Source organism: Monocercomonoides exilis, assembly GCF_001643675.1.
Source record: "Monocercomonoides exilis strain PA203 chromosome Unknown scaffold22-1379369, whole genome shotgun sequence".
NCBI classification, from domain to species: domain Eukaryota; phylum Preaxostyla; order Oxymonadida; family Polymastigidae; genus Monocercomonoides; species Monocercomonoides exilis.
In genome coordinates, this window is record NW_027150567.1 from 1,070,537 (window position 1) to 1,093,873 (window position 23,337).

Consider the following 23,337-nt stretch of genomic DNA (forward strand, 5'->3'; position numbering starts at 1 on the left):
AAACCATATTTCTCAATTACTTTCATTGGGTAATTATTTTCCTAATCTTCAAGAACTTGATGCATCTCGAAATTCTTTTAATGAAATACCGCGCACTTTGTCGACAACCCTGAAACTATCCCAGCTTGTATGTGAAAATCTTTTATAAAACACGTAATTTATTTATATTTTTTAAAATGAAATATGATTTTAGTCTTTAAGTTGGAACGATATTGAGACTTTTTCACATGTTATTATTCAATCACTTACTGAACTTGATTTGACCGGAAATAAGATAAGAGAAATCAAACACGATTTGGGAATTCTTTTTCCAAAATTAGTCTCCCTTCATCTCTCTCGTAATTTGTTTGTTAACTTGTATTTTCAATTATTATTCTGATTTCAATTTTTTAATTTGACAAATTATTCAATACTATTGCAGTTTAAAAAAGATACCAACTATGTCATTATCAACATTAACGAAATTAGAACTTGATTATAATTGCATAGATACGCCTCGTCCAACGTTTGGCCGTTGGAGGCAGTCAATTCTGAATTGTCCGTCTTTGAAGTTATTAAGCTTATTTATGAACGATCTCGACAAAACATTTTGGCTTCCAAACGAATCGAACCTTGGCCAGCTGGAAATACTCGATCTCGGAGCGAACCATCTTACGGGATTGGATCCTCAGGTTAATTATAATGAATTTTTTTTTTTAAATGAATGAATTGCATGTTGATTGATGATTTGTGAATGCTTTTTTTTTTGAAATTTCTTATCTTTTATTTCTAATCTATTTTTGATTTCAAATGATTCATTATACTTTCATCATTAATGCTTTATTATTCTCATCCAATCATCTTTTATCCAATAATTTTTATTTATTTATATATTTATTATTTATTATTATTATTATTCATTTTCTAACATCCCCCCCCCCCCCCCCCCATTCACAAAGACACTTACAAAATTCCCTTCACTCAAACACCTTCTCATTGAGCGCAATATGATTGAATCTCTTCCAAATGAGCTGCCGGAAACATTGCAATCATTAGAAGTATTATGGGCCAGCCATAATAGGATCAAAGAAATACCTCATTTTTTAACGGCAATGAAGGTTTTGTGAATGAAATGCTTTTTTATTTCAAATTGGTTCCAATTGTTTTGTGAAATTTTATGTATTTATTTCAATTTATTCATTTTTTCTTAAATCTTCTCTTCTTTCCTCTCTCTTTTTCTCTTTTTAATTTTTCTTATTCAAAAAAAAAAATTCTTTTTTTCTTTTTCTTTTTTTGAAATTAATTCTTTTTCATCAGAATCTCACATTACTGTTAATCTCAAGCAACTCATTGCTTTGGCTTCCCTCAATTCATCCTCCTCTCAATCAGTCAACTTCTTCTTCATCTCTTTCTTCTTCTTCTTCTTCTTCTTCTTTATCTTCTTCTCCTTATGTTCAAATATCTTCTATTTCTCATTCAACATTAAATACAAATAATAATAATAATAATTGTAATAATACAAATAACTATTATACTCAAACTTCTAATATTCCATATGCTTCTTCTTCTTCTCCCTCTCCCTCTTCCTCTTCTTCCTCTTCCTCGTTTTCTCATTCTTCTTCCTCTTCTTCCTCCTCTACCCCCTCTTCCTCCTCTTCCTCTTCTTCTCCTTCTCCTTCTCTCTCATCCCTCCCCTCCTTCCACTCCTCCTCTCTTCCTCCTTCTCTCCTCCCTGCCTCTCTCTTCGACATCGAATTTCCTCCTCCTCCTTTTTCTTTTTTTTCTTCTTTTAATTCTTCTTCTCCTTCTTCTTCTTCTTCTTCTCCCCTTCTTTCTGAAAATTCAAACAAAAATTGCCTTGTTTTGAATGCTTCTGACAATTTTCTGTGTTTTTTGCCTTTTTTCGGGAGGAAAGTGAGTTGTGTGGTGGCTGACAGGAACAGAATCGTGGAGATTGGAGGTGTGTAGAGGAATTGAATGAGAGAAAGAGAAAAGAAAGAAAGAAAGAAAAGAAAGAAAGAAAGAAAGAAAGAAAGAAAGAAAGAAAGAAAAGAAAGAGAGAGAGAGAGAGAGAGAGAGAGAGAGAGAGAGAGAGAGAGAGAAAGAGAATTATTTATTATTTGTTATTATTTTTTTAATGGTAATTTGAAATTTATGCTTTTTATAATATATTTATTTTTATTTTATTTGATATTCCTTTCTCTCTCTTTCTCTCAATTTTTATTCTTCTATTCCTTTTCTTTCTTCTTCAACACTTTAAAAATTTTTTATTAATTTTTTGATTTATTTTTTTCCCCCTTCTTTCTCTTCAGATATCTCCACAGCCCACGATATTTCCTGTCTTTCTCTCCGATTCAACAACTTATCAAAATTCCCATCATATTTATTCTTCCTCCCTACTCTCTCTCTTCTTCGTCTCGGGGGGAATTTTATTAGAAGTGTCACAAACATCACGCAGAAGGAGTTGAGGAAGATGATGGAAGAGGAAGAAGAATATGAAAGAAGACATGAGAAGGAAGAGGAAAGAGAAATAAAAGAAGAAGAAGAGGAGGAGGAGGAAGAGAAAGAAGAGGAAGAGGAAGAAAAGAGAAAGGAAAAAGAAATTTGTTTGAAAGAAAAAGAAGAAGAGAATTTAACAGGAAAATCAGAGGAAAAAGAAAGAGAAGGAGAAGAAATAAACAAAATGAATAAAATGAATAAAATAAACAAAATGAATAAAATAAATGAATATAATGAAATAAATGAAGAAAAAGAAATAAACGAGGAAGAAGAACTATTTTATTTTATTTGGAGGATGGATAAAATGAATAAACAGCAGAAAATAATGCAGAATGAGAGAGAAAGAAGAAAAAGGGAATATCTGAAGAGAATGGAAGAATACAAGGAAAAGAAAAAGAGCTGGAAGATGAAGATGGAGAAGATGAAGGAAGAGAAGAAGGAGAAGGAGAAGGAGAAAGAGAAGGAGAAAGAGAAAGAGAAAGAGAAAGAGAAGGAGAAGGAGAAGGAGAAAATTGAAAAAGATGAAAAATTAGAAGAAGAAGAAGAAGAAGAAAAGGAAGGAAAAATGAAGAAATTTCAAGATGAAACAAAAGAATTCGAGAAAAACAAGATGATGATTATGATGGAGAAGAAGAAGAAAATAGATGAAAAGAAGAAAAATGATAAAAAGAAGAAGATGATGAATGAGAAGAAAGAGGAGAAAGAGAAGAAGAAGAAAGATTTTCTTTCTCTTTTTGATGAAAATTCTGATTCTGACACAGACGAAGACATATTTCTATGCAAAACTTCTTCTTCTTCTTCTTCTTCTTCTTCTTCTTCTTCTTCTGCTGCTGCTGCTCATCAAAATCTTCAAAATTCACAAAAAATACAACAATCACAAGTAATTTCAAATTTAACACCTTCATCTTCATCATCATCATCTTCTTCTCCCCTCTCCTCTTCTCCTTCTCCTATTATTCCTTCACCAATTCATTCACAATCAATAATTTCTTCTTCTTCTTCTTCTTCCTCTTCTTCCTCCTCTTCCTCTTCCTCATCTGATATGCCATCTTCATTCGATGAAGAGGATCCTTCTCTTTTCCCTCCTCTCTCTCCCACCCCTCCTCCTCTCCTCCCTTCTCTCTCTCTTCTCTCTTCTTCTTCTTCTTCTCTTCTTCCTTCTTCTTCTCATATTTCTTCTTCTCTTTCTTCTTTTCCTTCTTCTTCTTCTTCTTTTCAATCAAATTATTCATCTTCCTCTTCATTTTCATCTTTTTCTAATTCATCGTCATCATCTTCTTCTTCTCTTCTTCCTTCTTCTTCTTCTCTCTTCTCTTCTCATATTCCATCTTTTTCTTCTTTTTCTTTAAATTCTTTTTATTCTTCTTATTCATCCTTATCTTCATTAGACTTATCCTTCAACCGCCTTTCATTCATCTCGATCTCTTTAGCTTCTCTTCCGTGTCTCACACACCTTAATTTGGCATTCAACCGCATCAAAACAGTCCCATTTTGGGTTTTTAAGCTGCCTAAATTGGAATATTTGAATTTATCAAGCAATTTCATCACATTCATTGAAGAGAAAGACGAAAATAGAATTTATGATCTTATTTTGGATTCATTTGAAGATTATGGGAATGGAGATGGAAGTGGATTAATTAAGAACAGTAGAACGTACCAAAATAGTATTTTGAAGAATAAAAAATTTACAAATGATGTTGATGCAAATGAAACCAATCAACAAATAGAAATTCATTCAAATTCTTCTGTTGGAACAAGGAGCAACAAAGAAAATGAGTTTTCTCTCTCAAACACAAACAATTCTTCTTCTTCTTCTTCATCTCTTCTTTCTTCCTCTTCAATTTCTTCATTTCTTTCCAGCTGTCTTCGAGAAAATCCCCCTTCTGCCCGTCCATTTTCCCCTCTCCGCCACCTCTCCTTAAACTGCAACCGGATTTCTTTATTCCCCTCCTTCCTTCTCCTCTCCCATTTTCCTTCTCTTTCCTCTCTTCTTCTCTCCCACAATCTTATTTCTTCTGTTCCTTCTTCGCTTTTCGCTTTTTTGCCTTCTCTTTCTCGTCTTGATTTGTCTTATAACAGAATAAGTTGGATTCCTCCTTCGTTTTTCGATTCTTGTGTTGCTAAAGTTGAAATGGAAATGAGAAAAGAAGTGGAAAATAGCAAAAATAATGATGATAATAATAATGTGAATGATTATGCAGATAACGAAGGTTTGCTTTCTTTCTTTTCTATTTTCTATTTTATCTTATTTTTTTTAATTCTTTTCTTCTTTTATTTTCCAATTCATCTTTTAATTTGATATAATTTTATTTTATTATTTCATTTTATTTTTTTTGATTTTATTTTTATTTATTATTTATTTATTCAGATAAAATTAATTCCAAACGCAAAACATCAAAATCACAAAAATCACAAAAAACATCAAAAGAATCAAAATCTTCTCATTCTCGTTCATCTTCTTCTCGCAATCGATCTCATTCATCCTCCCCTGGCTATTATGATTCACACAAACATCATCATCATTCTCAACAACAACACAATACTTCTTCTTCTTCATTATCCTCCTCCTCCTCCTCCTCTTCTTCTTCTTCCTCATCATCATTATCTTCTTTTTCTTCTCTTTCTACTTCTTCTTCTCCCTCTTCTTCCTCTTCCCCTCACTTTATCCAATCACCTTCTTCGTTGAATTCTCAAAGCAATCGAAAAAGATCTCATTCATTTTCTTCTTTCCCTTCAAAAACAAGTAAATCAAATAGACCTATTCATTCTTCATTGAAAAATAGAGAGAAAAGAGAAAAAGAAGAATTATTTTCTTCTTCCTTTTCAAATAAAAATTCATCGAATAAAAGTTTGTTTGATGAATTTGAAGAAGAAGAAGATGAAAGAGAAGGAGAAGGAAGAGAACGAAGAGAGAAAGAAGGGGAAAACAATTCGTTCTCAACAAATTCATCGTCTTCATCTTTTCGTCTTTCTCCTTCTCAAATTCTGTCTCAGATGGAAGAAAGAAGACAAAAAGAAAGTTTGATTGAGCACAAAAATCATCAACAGCTTTTAAGAGAGCCAAGAACTTCATTCATTTCCTCTCAAAATATTAATCCTTATTCTTCTTCTCTTTCTTCTTTTTCCTCTTTTTGTCCTTCTTCTCTTTCCTCTTCCTCTTCTTTTTCCTCTTCTTCTCTTTCTTCTCTCTCTTCCTCTCTTTCCTCTCTCTCTCTCAAAGCCAAAGCCCAGTTTGCTCTTTCATCCTCCAAAATCAAGTCCAAATCGCTTGCTGCTTCCATTGCCATTGTCTTTGTGGATTTGTCGCACAACAAGTTGCTTTCTTTGCCTCCTTCTCTCTTTGAATTGGATAGGAAAGTGGAGGAGGTGGTGAGGAAGAAGGTGGAGGGGCTGGTGGGGGTGAAGGAGGAGAAGGAGAAGGAGGAAGAGGAGAAAGGTGAGGAGAAAGAAGGGAAGGAGAGAGAGAATGAAAAGGAGGGAGAGAAGGAGGAGGAAGAGAAGAAGGGAAAGGAAAAGAATGAAAACTTTGAATCAAATAAAAGAGAAATGTTGGTTAATCCATTTGTGGTGATAAACACACAACACAATAAAATGAATATAAACTTGTCTTCCAATTCTTCCTCTTCTCTTTCTTCTCCTTCTCTTTCCTCCTCTTCTTCCTCTTCCTTCTCCTCCTCCTCTTCTTCTTCCCCTCTTTCCTTACATCGTCCCTTTCTCTTTGTGGATATCTCATTCAATCTGATTGGAGCACTCAAGTGGAATGAAGAGATGGACTGGTATTTGGATGAGGAGGAATCTAAAGTTGCAATGAGGATGGCAAAGGAAGAGAAGGAAGAGAAGGAAGAAGAAGAAGTTGAAGGAGAAGTGAAAATGGAAGAAAAGGAAGAAAAAGAAGATGAAAAAGGAGAGGAAGATAAAGATGGTAATGAAAAATCGAGTGAAAGTCATAATCTTGAATCAAATACTGTTATCAATCATTCATTGAATTCACAATCTTCTTTTTCTTCTTCTTCTTCACTCATTAAAACCTCCAAATCCAAGAAACAAGAACAAAAAAAGGATTTAATTTCTCCCTTGTCATTTTCCAATTGTTATAAAAATCTTGTCTTTCTGTCAAGAATGCACAAGTTTTCTTCTCGTTTCATCAATCCTAATATTTCAAAAGCATCTAATTCATCTTCCTCTTCCTCTTCCTCTTCCTCTTCCTCTTCCTCTTCCTCTTCCTCTTCTTCATCTTCCAATTCTTCTTCTCAATCAAACAATAGAACAAATAATAACACAAATAATAACTCTTATTCAAATTCTTCTTCTTCTTCCTCTTCCTCTTCTTCCCTCTCAACCACTACCATCTCCTCCAATCTGTATGCTCCATTCATTCGATGCATTTCTTCTTCTCCTGTTCCCCTTTCAAACAAGCCATGGATAACATCATCAGTTGGATTGGAGTTGTTTGAGAAGGAGTGGAAGAGAAGAAGAGATTTGAGATGGAAGGAGAGGGAGAGGGAAAGAAGAAGAGAAAGAGAAAGAGAAGAAGAAGAGAAGAAGAAGAAGACAAATGCGAATGATATTTCCGACTCTTTTCCTTCAGAAGGAAATGATTTCGTTATTCATTCGCAACACATTCATAACACACCCTCAAAACATTCAACACTTTCTTCCTCTTCTTCTTCTTCTTACTCTTCTTCCTCTTCTTTGTTTGTTTCTTCTTCTTTTCGTTCTCCTTCTCCTTCTCCTCCTTTCTCTTCCTATTTTCTGATCAAAACTTCTGCTTTAAGTGCTCCTTCTTCATGTTTTGCTATTTTAAGTTCTATTTCTTCTCTTCCTGCTTTTCATAAGAAAATCAATAGAAACTTGAAAAGAAAGAAAATTGGAATGAAAAATGAAAAGCAACAAATTTCTTCTTCTTCTCATTCTTCGTCTCCTCTTCCTCCTCCTCCTTTGATTTATCCATTTCCTTCTTCTTCTTCACAATCAATTTCAAAATCACCAAAGTCAATTATGTCATCATCATCATCTTCTTCCTCCTCCTCTTCTTCTCTTTCAAACATTTCCTTTTCTCCTCTTTCTCTTCTTTCTTCTGCTTTTTCCAATGAATTCAAAGAGAAGAAGGGAGAATTAATCGAAATGAAAGATTTTTCTGATGACTCTTTTGATTCGATGAATGATGATGGAGAAGAAGAAGAAGAAGAAGGAAAAAATGAAAGAAAGGATAAAGTGGAAGAAGAGGAAGAAGAGGAGAAAGAGAAAGAAAAAGCAAAAGAGGAAGAAGAAGAAGAGGAGAAAAAGAATAAAAGCAGTATATTTGAAGAAACAACAACAACAACTATAACTTCTTCTTCTTCTTCTCCTTCTTATTCTTCTTATTCTTTGACTTCTCCTCCTTCGCTTTCTCTTTCTTTTTCTTTGAATGACAATGGCAATGACAATAACAATAGTAATAAAAACAACAAGAATAAAGAGAATGATAACAAAGAAGGAATAATAAAGATAAATAATCAATCAACAACCTCATCATCATCATCATCGAATGGCAAATCATTTGACTTGGAGAAAAGAAATGAAGAAGAAGAAGAAGAAGAAGGAATAAATATATCGTCATCATTTAATTCTTCTTCTTCTCTTTCTTCTTCTTCTTTTTCTTTTTCTTCCATTTCTTCTTCAATATCAAATGCAATTGATAAAATAGAAAGGAAGAATGAAGAATTGAACAATGAAATGAATAAAACAAATGGATCTATTTATGAAGAGAATGAAGAAAAAGAAAGTGAAGAAGAAAGAGAAGAAGAAGAAGAAGATAATATTGAAGAAGAAGAAGAAGGTGAAGAAGAAGAAAAGAAAGAAAACAAAGAAGAAGAAGAAGAAGAAGAAGCTGACGAAATAGAAAGAAAGAGAGAAAGAAATAAAAAAAGAATTGAATGGCACAAGAAAGGTTTATGGATTAATAATTCAGTCTATGAAAATGAAGAGGAGGAAGAAAATGAAGAAGAAGAAGAAGAATTAAAAGAAAGAGAAAAAGCAAGAGAAAAAGAAGGAAAAGAAGGAAAAGCAAGAGAAGAAATGAAAAATGATAAACATCATCCAAAAAATCACAATAAAATTCCATTTTCTGTCAAAAACAAACAAGAAATGAAGATAGAGAGTGGAGTGTGTTTGTTCTGCTATCCAGAAGTTTCCATCATCAACAACGCATCTTCTTCTCTTTCACAGCAAATGAAAGGGAAAAATTCATTTTTGAGCTCTTTTTCTGGTTCTTTTTCAAATTCTTTGTCTTCTTCGAATACAAATTCGAATTCGAATTCAAATTCTGTTTTTGGAAGTAATTTTGGATTTTCTCTGCCTTTTTCATCTTCCTCTCCTTCTTCAATTTTACCTTCTTCTTCTTTTTCTCGCAGAATTTCTCCATCTCCATCAACATCTCCATCTAAATCTTCTCCTTCATCATCATCATCATCATCATCATCTTCTTCTTCTTCTTCTTCCTTCTTTCCTTCATTCACAGCTGCTCAACGATCAATATCTTCTTCTCCTTCTTCTTTTTCTTCTTTTTCTTCTTCCACTCGTAATATTCCTCCTCTTCCTCCTCCTCCTCTTTCTCTCGATGAATTCCCTGCTATTCTGCCTTCTTCCTCTCATTCTATTTCTTCTTCTTCTTCCCCTTCTTCTTCTTCTTCCTCTTCCTCCTCCTCCTCTTCTTCTTCCTCTTCTTCCTCATCTCCTCCTCCTCCTCCTCCCCTGTCTTCTTCTTTTTCCATTTCTTCTTCTTTTTCTCCTTCTCTTTCTCATTCACACACAGAAGTTTCAAACAATCAAATACAATCAAATAATGACGCATCTTCACTTCTTCTTTCTCAAACTCAACTGCAAAAAAAGCATTTTGTTCAACGTTCTCTGACACCTCCTTTAACTTCTTCTTCCTCTTCCTCTTCTTCTTCTTCTTCTCTTTTTGCTTCTTCTTCTATTTCTTCTTCATTTTCTTCTTTGTTTTCTTCTTCTTCTTTCTCATCTTCTTTTCCTTTCTCTTCTTTTCCTTCTCTTACCAATTCTTCTTCATTTCCCTCATTTTCTTCCTTATTCTCTCCAACATTCAATCAAAAGCATCTGAACAAAGAGCAAATGATAACAATTATGAATTCTTCTTCTTCTCTTCAAATGAACGAGATGCTGAATAAACTTTTTGGATATAGAGGAAGGAGAAAGAAGATGCATCAAAATGAAGAAGGAGAAGGAGAAGAAGAAGGAGGAGGAGAAGAAGAAGGAGAGGAAGAGGAAGAAGAGGAAGAAGAAAATGAGGAAGAAGAAAGCGAAGAAGAGGAAGAAGAAGATGATGATTTTAATGAAAAAGATGAAAAGAATGAAAAAGAAAGAGAAAAATGTTGTTATCCAACAATTCTTCAGAAGATTAAGCCAAAACTGATTTTTTCAACTGGAATATTCAGAATGAATAAGTCAAAGAGAATGGAGAAGAAATTAAAAGAGAAAGAGAAAGAAAAAGAAGGAGAAAAAGGAGAAAAAGAAGAAAAAGGAAATGAAGAAGAAAAAGGAAAAGGAAAAGAAATCATAGAACATGAAAACAATGGAAAGGAAAATGATTATATTACTGAAATTGATAACAGAAATGATGTGTCAACATTTTCTCAATCATCATCATCATCTTTATCTTCTTCTTCTTCTTCTTCTTCCTCTTCTTCCTCTTCTTCCTCTTCTTCTCTTTCTCATTCTCCTTCCTCTTCCTCCTCTTCTCCTTCACATTTATCCAATGATGAATGGAATGCTCATATTCTGAACAGGATTGAATCAATTGTGAATGATATTTCACCACAACTTGTGCAAAAATACAGACAAGCAATGAAACAAAGAAGGGAGAAAGAAGAGAAGGAGAAAGAGAAGGAGAAAGAGAAGGAGAAAGAGAAGGAGAAAGAGAAGGAGAAAGAGAAGGAGAAAGAGAAGGAGAAAGAGAAGGAGAAAGAGAAGGAGAAAGAGAAGGAGAAAGAGAAGGAGAAAGAGAAAGAGAAAGAGAAAGATAAAGCATTAGAACAACAAATTAATTCATCAACATTTTCGCATTCATCATCATCATCATCTTCTTCTTCTTCTTCTTCTTCTTCTTCTTCTTCTTCTTCCATATCAACAGGTTCATCCAATATTTCGACAAAATTGACTCTTCAATGCATTTCTTCTCCTTCTTCTTCTGATTCAAGTGCTCAAACAGCTTCTTTAGATGATATTCCAACTGTTCTCAATGAATCTTCGATTATCAACGCAAAACAGAATGAAAAATCTGAATGTCTATCAAAACAGCAAAAAGATAAAGGTTCTTCTATTTCTTCTATTTCTTCTTCAACATCTTCTTCTTCAAGTTTGTTGGATGCTCATACTCAAAAAGATATTCAAACAAAAGATTCTTCTTCTTCACCTTCTTCTTCTTCTTCTTCTTCCTCTTCCTCTTCTCAATTGCCAACTCCATTGAGCACATCTCATTTGCCTGATGAAACAAAAGAGAAACAGACCTCTCAATTGTCATCATCTCTTTCAACTTTGGATGAGCAAGCTAATATTCAATCCATGTCTCAACACTCAGATGCACAAGATGAAAGTTCATTATCAGTACTATCCAAAAATAATAAAGATTCATCAGCAGACACATTATCAAAAACGTCTACTTCTTCCTCTTCTCCTTCTCTCCCTCTTCCTTCTCCTTCTCCTTCTTCTCTTCCTTCTCTTCCTCCTTCTCCTTCTCTCCCACCCCGCACATTCTCCCCACCTCCACTCCATCCTCCTTCTCTTCGCCCTCACTCCGTCGCCTGCTGTGAGACGTGTGGCCTGCGTGATTCAATGGAAGACTCAGTTCTTTTGCTTCCCTTTGGAGGATGGGACATAGGAAAGCTGATGGAAAGGGGAGAAATAGAAACAATATGGAGATTGATGACACTGCCTCAGGAGATAAGGTTTAGAGAAGACGGGATGAAGGAGTTTGAGAGGGAGGAGAGGAGGAGGTGGGAGGAGAGGGAGAAGGAGAGGGAGAAGGAGAGGGAGAAGGAGAGGAGGAGAAGAAGATTGAAGGAAATTAGAGAAAAAGAAATGGAAAGAATAAAAGAAATAGAAAGAAGAGAAAGAGAGAAAGAAAGAGAAAGAGAAAGAGAAAGAGAAAGAGAAAGAGAAAAACAACAATTTTCAAAGACAAATTTTGAAAATGATGACAATTCAAAGCCAAAACACACACAACGCAAAGAATCAGTATTGAAAAGGCCTCCTCCCTCAGGAATTAAGCTCCCCTCTTTCTCAACAGCATCTGTGATACCACTGCCAACTCAAATTAGAATAGAACATTCACAAAAATCAAGTGATATTGTTTCGAGTGTGGGAGAGGGTGATGAGGAAGGGAAAGTTGTTCCTTCTCCTCTTTCTGATTCTTCTTCCTATTCTCCTTCTCCTCCTTCTTCCTTCTCTTCTTCCTCATCTTTCTCTTCTTTTTCTTCTTCTTCTCCAATTAACAAAAGCAATCTGCCAAATACACGTGGATTGTTTGATGATTCTAATTCAGAAGAAAACTCAACATTGTTCTTCAATTCGCTTCAAAATCGCTTCGGAGAAACGGAGAAATTCAATTTTAATCAAAAAGAAAACGACAATAAAGATGAATGTTTTTATTCTTCTGCATCTTCTTCATTGCCTTCTATGAAATTAACACAAAATTCTGTCATTTTGCCAACAAATGATACACAAACATCTTCTTCTTCTCCTTCTTCATATTCTTCTTCTTCATATTCTTCTTCTTCATATTCTTCTTCAAATTCTCCTTTCTCTGTTGAGACAACACCGTCATTGGTGAGTGCAAGGGCAAGGTCACAAACAATCCATGTGAGGTCAAGATCGCAATCAAGTGTGGGGTTGGAGGAGATAAGAAACATTCATAATGCGATTGATGAGGGAAGAGGAGGAGGAGGAGAAGGAAGAGGAGAAGAAAGGAAAGAAGAGGATGTGAATGAAAAGCATAGCAAATTGCATCCACTTTCAATCAATTGTACTTCGAATGAAGTGAAAGATGACAGTTCTTTTGTTGCTTTCAAAGAAAGAAAAAGAAGAAGTTTCTCTGAACAGAGAAAAGAAGAAGAAGAAAATAGAAAGAAAAACTTGAACACCGGAGCAAAAATGAATGATAATAATAGAATATCAACCAATTCTTCTTCCATTTTAGCATCAATTGCATCCACAACTCACTCAAAATCTTCCTCTTCTTCCACTTCTTCCTCTCATTCGTTGTTTGGCAACTGCTATAATCCAAATATCACTGGATGTGGTGTGTATGTTCTGTTGGATGGGCATAGGGGTCCTCAGATTGCAAACTTTGTGACTTCACATTTTGTGGAGGCGTTTTGTGAGAGCTGCAAAAGAGTGCTGAGGAATGAAGAGAGGAAGAAGAAAAAGGAGAGTGAAGGGAATGAGGAGAAAGAGAAAGAGAAAGGAAATTTGAATGAAGATGTCAAAAGTGTTGACATTTTTAATGCAACATCATTAATCTCTTTTTCTTCTTCTTCTTCTTCCATCCGCAACAAACCTCCTTCTCAACTGCCCAATGCATCCATTCTCCTTCCAAAAGTGCTCACAGCCACCATCCAACATCTGTGTGATTCCATCCGATTGATGTTTGTGAGTGATGGTGGATGCATCTTAGTTGTGTGTGTAACACATCAGCACGTTTACTCGGCGAATGTGGGAGACAGCAGAGCTGTTCTGGTGTCGAGGTTTGTGAAGACGGAAAGGAATAAAAGAAGAAGAAGGAAGAATAGAAAAATGAATGAAACAATGGAATTCAGAGGGGAAAGGAAAGGGAAAGAATCTTCTTTGAATATGTCGAATGATTCTGAGAAGAAGAAGAAAAATAAGAATGAAGGAGAAACATCATCATCAGCATTGCAATCAAAACTGGACGGCAATTCTTTCATTCAACTACGACCCAAACCACACTTGCTGTTTTCGCATCCACCATCTCCTTCTCCTTATCCCTCTTCACCAGAATTCCAATCTCTTATTGCCTCTTTCCCTGAGCCCTGCCTCTCTTCTTCTGTTATCAGAAGCCCAATTATACTCACACCCGCACTTGTGCCAGGGTATTCAGAGTATTTGAGGGCTTGTCATTCACAATGCTCTCTTGTTTCTCGTAACACTCAAAATTCACAAATTGATATTCAAAATAAAGTTAATAACACATCCGACAAAAACAAAGCCAATTCTTTGCCTTGCAATTCCTCTTGTCTGCTTCCATCAGTCTATTTCCTGTCTGCAAAAGCGCTCACAGCTGACCACAAACCCCTTGATGTGCGTGAAGCACGGTACATCAAGCGCAACAGAGGGAGTGTTTCGAGTGACGGGAGGATTGATGGAGTGATTGCAGTGTCGAGGACGTTGGGGGATTTGGATCAAAAGCCGCAGGTTTCAGAGGAATGTGATGTGTTTGTGGAGAAGATGAGGAGGTGGGGGTGGGACGGAAGGAGAGGGGAGGAAGGGTTTTGTGGAGTTGTGGGTGGAAAAGAAGAGGAAATAAAAGAAGAAAAAAGGAAAAAGAATGAAAAGAAGGAAATTTCAAAGAGCGCTAAGTCTTGTGAACAAAATAATAGTTCTCATATTCCAACAATTTCAACTTCAATGAAAGAAAATAAATCAGCAAAATCCAATTCATCAAATCCCAATTCAAACACTCTAACTGTCAATCTTCCATTCTCCATTGATCCGCAATTGAAATCACAGCTGGAGCAGTATTTGGACGAGCCAAGGGCATTGCCTGTGGAAGAGCACGAATCAATGGAAGATATTTGGACGATTCACAAAAGAAGATTTGAGCCAGTGAGAAATCTGGTGGGAAATGACATGTTTATGGAGGAGGAAATGGAAGAAGAAATGGAAGAAGAAGAAGAAGAAGGAGAAGGAGAAAATGAAAGTGAAAGTGAAAGAAGTGGAGAAGAAGATGAGGATGGAGATAGAGATGGAGATGAATATTCAACTGGGGTATTTAGAAATCATTGGAATGAAAACAGCAAAGAAAAGAATGAAGAAGGAGGAAGAAAAAGAAGAGGAGGAGAAGGAGAAGGAGAAAAAGAAAAGGAAGACATTTTTTCTAACAGGAGAAATGATGATGGAGAATGCGATATTTCTTCTTCATCAACACCTGTTAGTTACTATTGGAAGAGGGAAGACATGGCAATAGTGATGGGATGTGATGGCTTGTTTGATGTGCTGAGTAATCAGGCAGTTGCGGAAATATGCTTTCCTTGGATGGACATTGAGAATGGAGACGAATTGTGGGACGATCCTGCATTTTTGGAAGATGATGGCGATTTTGGCGAAGAAAAGGAAACAAATGAAATGAGAAAAGGAGTTGGAGAACAAGAAGAAAAATTGAGATTTAGACAAGAAAGACTGACAACAAAGGAAAGAAATGCAGAAAAATCGAATACAAAGAAAAGAGTTATCACAAAAGGGAGAATAGCTGAACTTGCTGTCCTTCGCTTGAAAGCAGCGGCAGAATCATTAGAAAGCACTGATAACGTTAGTGCCATTGTAATTGTTCTTTGAAAAATTAAGATGATGGTTCTTTAAAAATTCATGTTAATAGTTCGAATTGCATTTTATACTCAAATGCATAAAAGTTATTATATATCTTTATATTTATCTTTATATTCGTGAGATGTTTTCATGCATTCAAATTGAATTGCGCATTAATTGAGTATCTTTATTTGGAGTAGTTATCTTATTTTGCAATGAGGACAAATTTTACATTATTTTTGTGTCCATACACTGTTTTCGCTGTTTTATCTTTGTTAATCTTGGTAATTTGTTATTTATCAATGTTTTGTTGTTTTCAAAAACATGTTATGGAAACGAGTGATCAAATTTTTTTATGAATTCCAGAAGACCAACAACTCCTCCGTCGCAAAACAAAAAAGAACCAACAAAAACAACGCCAGTGAAACTATATCCATCTCCTTTTGTTCCCATTCCCCCGAATCGTTTGTCTATGCAAATTAGAGAAGTTAAACTTCGTCACGTTGAGAAAGAAAGTTCATTAAAAGAGGCAAATGACATTCGAAGAAACAGAGCATCTTCTCATTTCAGTCCAATTATTTCTATTCCATTATCTGCTCCTTCCCTGATAAAGCGCCGTGAAAATACTCTAAAGTACCATTTAAGTCAATCCATGGCCAAGCCAGTGGAAAGCAAGGAAGCAACAGTTCAATTAGAAAAGAGTGGAACAGCGTATGAAAGATTTGCATATCTTAACTGGAATCAAAATCAGAATTTCCATAAAACAGATGACAATGTTTTGGGATTAAAACGAATTCCAAAAGCTCCAAAGCCAGTGGCTACAATTTCTGAATCTATACAGATTATCGAACAACGGTTACTTGATCTCGAAGAAATTGAAGCAAAGAAAATGGATTATGGAACTAGTTTGGCGAAAATGTTTGAAAATTTGAAAAAAATATTTATTGAAAAGGATAAAAAAGAAAAGAAAGAAGTTAGTACTACTTCTTCGAGCAGCAAAGATGATGTTCATCTTGCATTGAGTCGTGTTGTGGAGATGTGCGCTCTTAAAGCCGGGTCTATGGATGAAATTTGGGATTCAGTTTTGTTATGCTATCCTTTGGCTGCAAGTGCTGAATATATTCTGGGCAGCTTGATTTCTATTTTTAAAGGCGATAAAAAGATTGAAATGGATAATGACTTTATGAAGCACAACTCATCGTCATCATCATCTTCTTCTTCTTCAGATTCTGGTTTCTTCTCAAATCTCTTATCATCTGCCTCATCACATCAGTCACTTTTCACTTTCTCTTCTTCTGCTTCTTCTTCCACACCCACTCCAACTTTCCCTAATTCTTCTTCTTCTTCTTCTTCTTCTTCTTCTTCTTCTCTCCAATCATCATCGTCTTCAGCTCCCTTTGACGCTTCTTCCCTTTCCTCTGACCCATCGCAGCCAATGCCCCCTCCTTCACGTGAATCCATCTCACTTCCTGCAACTCCATTCAAAAATCTACTCGAAATGGCTTATGCATCAACAGATGCACAGTTATCATCATTTTCTTCTTCTTCTTCTCTTTCTTCTTCACTTTCTTCTTCTCCTTCTTCTTCAAACAATTCTTCTCAAATGCAATCAACATCCTCTTCTGATTTATCTCTAAGAGGCATCAAGGGATCTGTGTGTGTTCTTGTTGAGCGATGGCTGCTGCTTCACATAGAAGACTTTGCTACGCCTTCTGTTCGGAAGCAAATGTTGCAGTTACTCAGAGAAGTGACTGGGATGAGAGAGAAAGAAGGAGAAGGAGAAAGAGAAAGGGAGGGAAAAGAAGGAAGAAGAAGAGGAAGAAATTGTGATGACTGCGAAGGAAGCGATGGATTAACAATAGAATCCAAAAAAGATGCAAAAGAAGAAGAAGAAGCGGAAGAAGAAGCAGATGTGGGAGGAAGGTTGTTTGTGGATGCAGTTGTGAGTATTCTGACAGAGACGCCTGTGATGAAGAGGAACATGAGTGTGGCAGGGTGGAGGGCAGAAGGCGCTGAAAAGCCGATTTTGCCGAAGGAGGTGAGGAAAGGGAAGTATTCGTGTGAAGAAGGAGAGAAGAAGGAGAAGGGGAAGGGGAAGAAGAAAGGGAAGGAGAGGAAAGAGAAGGAGATTAAGGAGAAGAAGAAGGAAAGTTTGAAAAATAGAAGAGAAGAGGAGGTGCAAGATGAAGAAGAAGATGATGGAGAAGATGATGAAGATGAGGAGGAATATGGGTCAAGTGATGAATATGAGAGCGAAGAGACAGAAGAAGAAAGCAGCGAACGGACGAGCAACAGCAATGGCAGCAAACGAAAGGGAGAGAAAGAGAAAGAGAAAGAGAATGGAAAGAAAAAGGAATCAAATAGAGAGAAGGACAATGATAAGGATGAAGAAGATGAAGAAGATGAAGTTGTGTATGTGTCTATGGAATCAGATTTTCCAGAACCAAATGTTAAAATGCCAAACAAACCTAGTTCTTCTTCAACTCCTCCTCCTCCCCCTCCTCTTTCTTCTTCTTCTTTCTCCTCCTCCTCCTCCTCCTCGTCTTCTTCTTCTTCTTCAAATGCTCCTAATTGTGCAAACATAGAAACTGATGCTTCTCTTCAGATGCCACTCAAACTTCCCCTGTTGAAGATTGATCCAAAGGAAATAGCGCGACAACTGACTGTTATTCATGCCAGTATGGTTGTGAGGATTAAGAGAAGAGAAATATTAGCATATGCCATCAGTCAAGCAATGGAGAATAAGGGGAAATGGGGGAAAGAAGAAAAAGAGGGAGAAGAAGAAGAAGAGGGAGAAGAAGAAGAAGAGAGAGAGAAACAAGAAAGAGAGGAAGAGAAGACGAGTACTTCAAGTACTTCATCATCAACCACTCCATCTTCTTCCTCTTCAACAATAACAACAACTTCTTCTCTCTCTTCCTCCTCTTCCTCCTCTTCCTCCTCCTCCTCCTCCTTTTCTTCTTCTTCTTCTTCTTCCTACTCTTCCTCCTCCTCTTCCTTCCCTTCTCTCCTCCGATTGCTCCAACACGGTAAAGACATCACCAACTGGGTTATTTCTTGCATTGTTTCTTCGACTTCTTCTGGTGCTAATGCTGGTGCTGCTACTCTTTCCTTCTTCATCAACTTGGCTGATGAGCTGTTTGCGCTGCACAACCTCTTCGGAATGGCTGCAGTGGTGGATGGGCTGCGTGACAAGGCAGTGAAGGGGGAGGGTGAGAAAGAGAAGGAGAAAGAGAAAGAGAAAGAGAACAAAGACGAGAATGAGAAGATGAGAGCAAACTGGGAAGCACAGGACGAGCTGATGAAGAGTGTGTTTAAGGAGCTGGTGCAGATGTGTTCGGAGAGACAAGGCAATTCAGAAGAGGAAAGAAAGCAGGAAATTGAGGAGTTGAGTGGAAGTGTTGATCTGCCGTGTGTGCCGCTGGTAAGACAGCACTTGGGCAGTATCATTAATGTTCTAAAGGAGCATATGGAGGATCTTGTGACTTCGGAGAAATTATGTTCAGAAAGAGATTCGGAGAAATTATGTTCAGAAGGAGGGGTGGTGAATATGGAAGCGCTTGTGCGTATTTCAGAAGGAGTGGAGCTGATTAAGCGGTCAGAGCAAGTACAGTTTCTAATTGCGCCTGTATTTGAGCTGTGGGATGATTTACTACATTTGCCGTGTTTGACTGAAGAGGAGATGAAGGAGATGAAAGGAACGAATGAATCAGTTGCAAAGGAAATAGAGAAATGAAGAAATGAAGAATTGAAAGAGAGAAATGGAAGATGAAGGAGGGCTGAAGCCAAATGTTATCTTTGTCGCTTTGATTTCTTTCCAAAAAATTTGATTTTTTTTTCCTTTTTTCTTTTGACTTTTCACTTTTCATTTTTCTTCTTCTTCTTCCTTCACATTGTACAGATTAGAGCTCTGAACAATTTCCCCAATGGAAAAAGCATTAATTGGATATCCTTAAAAATTCTTATTAGAATAAAATTATTCACTCACATCAAATAGAAATAGTTTGTTATTATTTCATTATCATGTTATTTGTTCTTTTTAAATTCTTTCATTTTTTTATTTTCATTGTCAAAAAAAATTTTGAGTGTGTTTTTCACTAACCTAGTTGCGTATGAGCTGTTATCATTGACACTTTGGTTATGATTTTTTTTACTTTGCCAAAATTTGAACTGATAACTTTGTCATTCACACACTTGCGTTGTCTGTTAATGTTGATGTTTCTGTTGTTGATATGATCCTTTTTTTCCAATAAAAAAGAGTGTTAATGCGTTCATCAAATGACTTTCTATCAATTTTTATTTGATTTGTCTTGTTTTCCACATTGCTTTTTTATTGTTTGTTTGTTTGTTTGTTTGTAGGTTGCATTATTTTTAACGGGATTCAGGTCATTTCAATGTTAAAAGTTTTGCGAAAAGTTTTAGTTTTCTAATAAATTTCCCCTCCCCCTCTTTCATTAGTTGTTTTTCCCGCTATTTTACTTGTCGTTTCAATTCGTTCAAATGTTGAAAGCTTGTTTATAAAATAATGCTATTATGAGACATAACATAAACGTTTATTTATTTATTTTTTATGTTATTTGTAGAAGTGCGTTGTGTACTTTCATTCAAAACTGTGTTTATGATTTCTGTTGGTTTTGTTAGTTTCTCTTTTCTTTTTATTTCAAATTGAATTTTTAAATAAACAAATTAAAAAAAAAATATTTTTGTTGAAGAATAGAATGTGTTTCATGGATAACCTATTCAAAAAGAAAAAAATCATAAAAAAATATAAAAATAAAATGAAAATTTTAATTTTTAAATAAAAACGCTGTCAAAACATTTGAAGAAAATATAAAAACTGAATAAATCTCTAAACAAGTGGAACAATAAGTCAGGTAACATAAAAACTATTTAAAACGATGCCAATATTTCAAAATGAAAAAAAAACTAATTATTGAGGGAAAAAATAAAGCAATTTTCAATCAAAAATCTACAGGTTTGAAATGATGATACAAAAAGGGGAAAAAAGTGTTAAACATTTAAAAAAAAAATCAAAAAATCTCGAAGAGAATGAAGAAAAGTTAGAAATTTCAGATGAATAAAATAAAAGTGATAAAGAAAAGAAAAGAACAAAGACAAAAACTGAGAAAAATAAGCGAGAGTGTGTAGAAAGAGATAAAATTAATACATTTCATGAAAGAGATCTCTTATATTGCATAAACAAGCAATGAATATGCGAATATAATAAATAAAAAAAAAGGTATTTTTGATGCTTCATTCAAAAAATAAACAAAAACATTAGAAAAAAAAGAAAGAAAATGAAATGAATCTCCATAAAAAAGATTGCCGATATTCAAAAAGATCTGAATTTGGCATTAAAAACACTATAATCAAAGAATAGATAATAATAAGGATAAAGCAAATAACTACAAAAGAAAGCAAGTTAGCAAAGCTCGTAAGACAGAAAAAAAACAATGGAAATGTAAGTCACATGCACAAATATATGCTCTTTCGATCATTTGCACCATCTTTTTTTTTGTTGTTGTTGCTGTTTTCTTTTTGGATATCGCAGTGATAACAAAAGCAATAAGTGTAAAGAAAAAGATTGTAAAAAATACAAAGAGCGAAAGGAAATTAACTCAAACAATACAAATTGAAATAAGCAAATAAAAAAACAAAGGCAAAAAATGGAAAACTAAGATTCTCTACAATCACATGATCACTCATGTGTGTTTTAAATTTATAGAAAACAAAAATGATAAGTAACAAAAGAGAGAAAGAAAGAAAGATAGAAAGAAGAGAAGATGAAAAATAAAAAAAAGAAAGAAAAAATATTTGTTCTAAAATAAAAAAGAAGGAATAATACAATAACAACTATCTATTCTCGCTTTCAAGAGCTGTCCAGAACGGCCAAAGTACTTTCAACTAAAAAGACTTCTTCGTTCTTTCAGCAACCGATACCGATAAAGAGTACACAAATAGGGGGGCTAATAAACATGAAATTAAATACTAATTCTCATGCAAAGAAAACCTTAGCTAAACGTGAAAAATGATTATATATGACTGAAAGTGATTGAAAGTGATTCAGAATGTATAGACATGTGTAAAATAAGAACATCAAAAACAATTTTTCTTTTGTCTACAAAGGCAAAATCACGCAATAAATATGTTCTCTTCAATGAAACAACATACTTCTGAATTAAAATTTTTTTCACACAAACACATTGAAAGCCCAAAACAAGGTAATCCAGTGATCTCAAAACGGTATCTTCTCAAAACAAAAAATTAATTTCTCAAAACAATAAAAGATTAAAAAATATAATAAAACTCACAAAAATAACACAAAATTTGCGATAACCAAAATGAACTGCTTTTGGCTGCTAAATCTTACTGGTTCCAATGGGAACTCAATAAAACTATCAATTCAACGCAAAAATATTCGAGATGAAAATTGTAATCATTGCCAGTATAAAAATAATTAAATGAATGAGTAACATTGTAAATTTTTTGTAACTGCATGATATTTCACAATTTGATATTAAGCTGCGAATAAATATGTCCCATCTCTGAAAAATACAATATCTTCCCAATATGTTCATTTGCCCATCCAGACGGTTGGAGGAGCTGACTGGGGTGTTGCAGACGACAGTGGCATAGACTCCCGCCCAGGGTCTTGTCCTGACCGAACCCATCCGTAGCACCCGGGCGTCACAACACTCACCACCGGCACAGGCACGGCAACTGCCATCACTGGGATCCCGTGGTCAATGTGCTCAAATCCGCTTGGCGTGCGGATCACAATTCCACTCTCACTTCCAGTCGATGCTGGAGTGCTTGACCCTGAAACTCCTCCCAATCCGCAAACACTCCCAGGAACACTCCCAAGAACACTTCCAGGAACACTCCCAAGAACGCTCCCAGGGACGCTCCCTCCGCTTCCCATTCCTCCTGAACTCGCACCTGCACCCGCACTTGCACCCGTACCCGAACCTGCACCTGTTCCTGCTCCAATTCCAACACCAATGCTAAGCCCTCTCATTTCGCATCCAATCTGTATTAAGCTGTCCATATGATTTATATCAGATACCGGCATGACTCCAACAACATCCATCATAACTTTTGTAAACTCTGCAAGGTGAATAGTAAGATTAAAGTTGACTCGATGAAGGAATGCTATTTCTGATTGATTCACCACGGAAACAGGGATTCCAATCAATTTTGCCCACCATCCATTTTGGGGATGCGTGTCGATTTCCAGCTTTAGAACAAGAACCACAGTAATTAACAATATTGTACCAAGGCTCGCTTCGCTGATCAGCCTCGATGATGAATCAAAAAATGTTTTTTCAGCTTGTATTAAAAGATCAAGTAGGTATACAGCATGAACCATTTCTGAGCCTGTGAGCGAAACAACTGAGCGAATAACCTCAAAAAATTGGTAGATTCGCCGATGCAAATCTAAAATCGATGACGTTTGTGCTTCGACTTTGCTGTTCAAACTTTCGCTCGATAAATACGCATATAATTGAGCTGCTATCCATCGTGTAATTTTTAATAAATGCTCATCAGAAATTTTGGAATGACAGAATGCGTCCATTGAAATAGTCGGCAAAGAGGATATTGGCGCTGGTATGCCTCCCAACACAGGCTGATACCCAACTCCAATCATGCTGTTGTCCACTCCGTACCCCATAGAAACAACTTGACGTTGATCTCTAACAATTAATTGCGGAGTAGCCATGCAAATAAATGTGAAGGATTAAGTCGTCGAAATCAATTCTGTAACAATTGCACTTTTTAATGGGTCAGAAATGTCACATTTGGTTATTATTCAAATATTGATTATAATAATAAATGTAGCTTTTTAAAATATTACAAATTCGAATAACGAAATTTAACCCATAAATAGCACAAATTATAAGGGTTAATTGATTTCGACGACTTAATCCTTCACATTTATTTGCATGGCTACTCCGCAATTAATTGTTAGAGATCAACGTCAAGTTGTTTCTATGGGGTACGGAGTGGACAACAGCAATCCAGCGCCAATATCTCTGGGCTATTCTGTCATTAAATTTCTGATGAGCATTTTACAGAAAACGATGGAGGCTGTCAGTTTGCGGAGAGTTCAGCTTTCGGGTGTGTGCAGCTGCACATGTGGGCTATTCCGGGAATCCTCCTTCATCAGTCAAAATCTTACTATTCAAAGTGTTGATGGATTCCATATAATACAGGGAATGCAAAATGAAGTGCCGGTGTGAGCAAGGTGATGTTGGAAGGAGCTGATGTTGGGGTCATCCAGCATGACCCTGGGCGGGACACCACTGTCTCTGCAACAGG

At 35.6% G+C, this 23,337-nt stretch overlaps 4 protein-coding genes across 4 annotated transcripts; 3 read left to right on the plus strand and 1 right to left on the minus strand.

The window, feature by feature from the left end:
* Window positions 1-566: 566 nt before the first annotated feature.
* Window positions 567-1,106, plus strand: MONOS_17580 (uncharacterized protein; the record flags this gene model as incomplete). The annotated part of the gene is made up of 2 exons (XM_067870514.1): window positions 567-671; window positions 939-1,106. 2 exons carry the CDS (start codon window positions 567-569, stop codon window positions 1,104-1,106), a joined length of 273 nt encoding a protein of 90 aa, XP_067727604.1.
* A 1,011-nt stretch (window positions 1,107-2,117) lies between these two features.
* Window positions 2,118-15,363, plus strand: MONOS_14772 (uncharacterized protein). The gene is made up of 2 exons (XM_067867602.1): window positions 2,118-4,688; window positions 4,847-15,363. The coding sequence occupies exons 1-2, from the start codon at window positions 2,453-2,455 to the stop codon at window positions 15,046-15,048; spliced, it is 12,438 nt and encodes a 4,145-aa protein (XP_067727605.1). The 5' UTR covers window positions 2,118-2,452; the 3' UTR covers window positions 15,049-15,363.
* MONOS_14771 (putative RasGEF domain) lies at window positions 15,359-19,729 on the plus strand. The gene has a single exon (XM_067867601.1). The coding sequence runs from the start codon at window positions 15,374-15,376 to the stop codon at window positions 18,752-18,754; it is 3,381 nt and encodes a 1,126-aa protein (XP_067727606.1). The 5' UTR covers window positions 15,359-15,373; the 3' UTR covers window positions 18,755-19,729.
* A 1,853-nt stretch (window positions 19,730-21,582) lies between these two features.
* On the minus strand, window positions 21,583-22,776 carry MONOS_17581 (uncharacterized protein). Its single transcript, XM_067870515.1, has one exon. The coding sequence runs from the start codon at window positions 22,736-22,738 to the stop codon at window positions 21,593-21,595; it is 1,146 nt and encodes a 381-aa protein (XP_067727607.1). The 5' UTR covers window positions 22,739-22,776; the 3' UTR covers window positions 21,583-21,592.
* Between the last annotated feature and the right edge of the window lie 561 nt (window positions 22,777-23,337).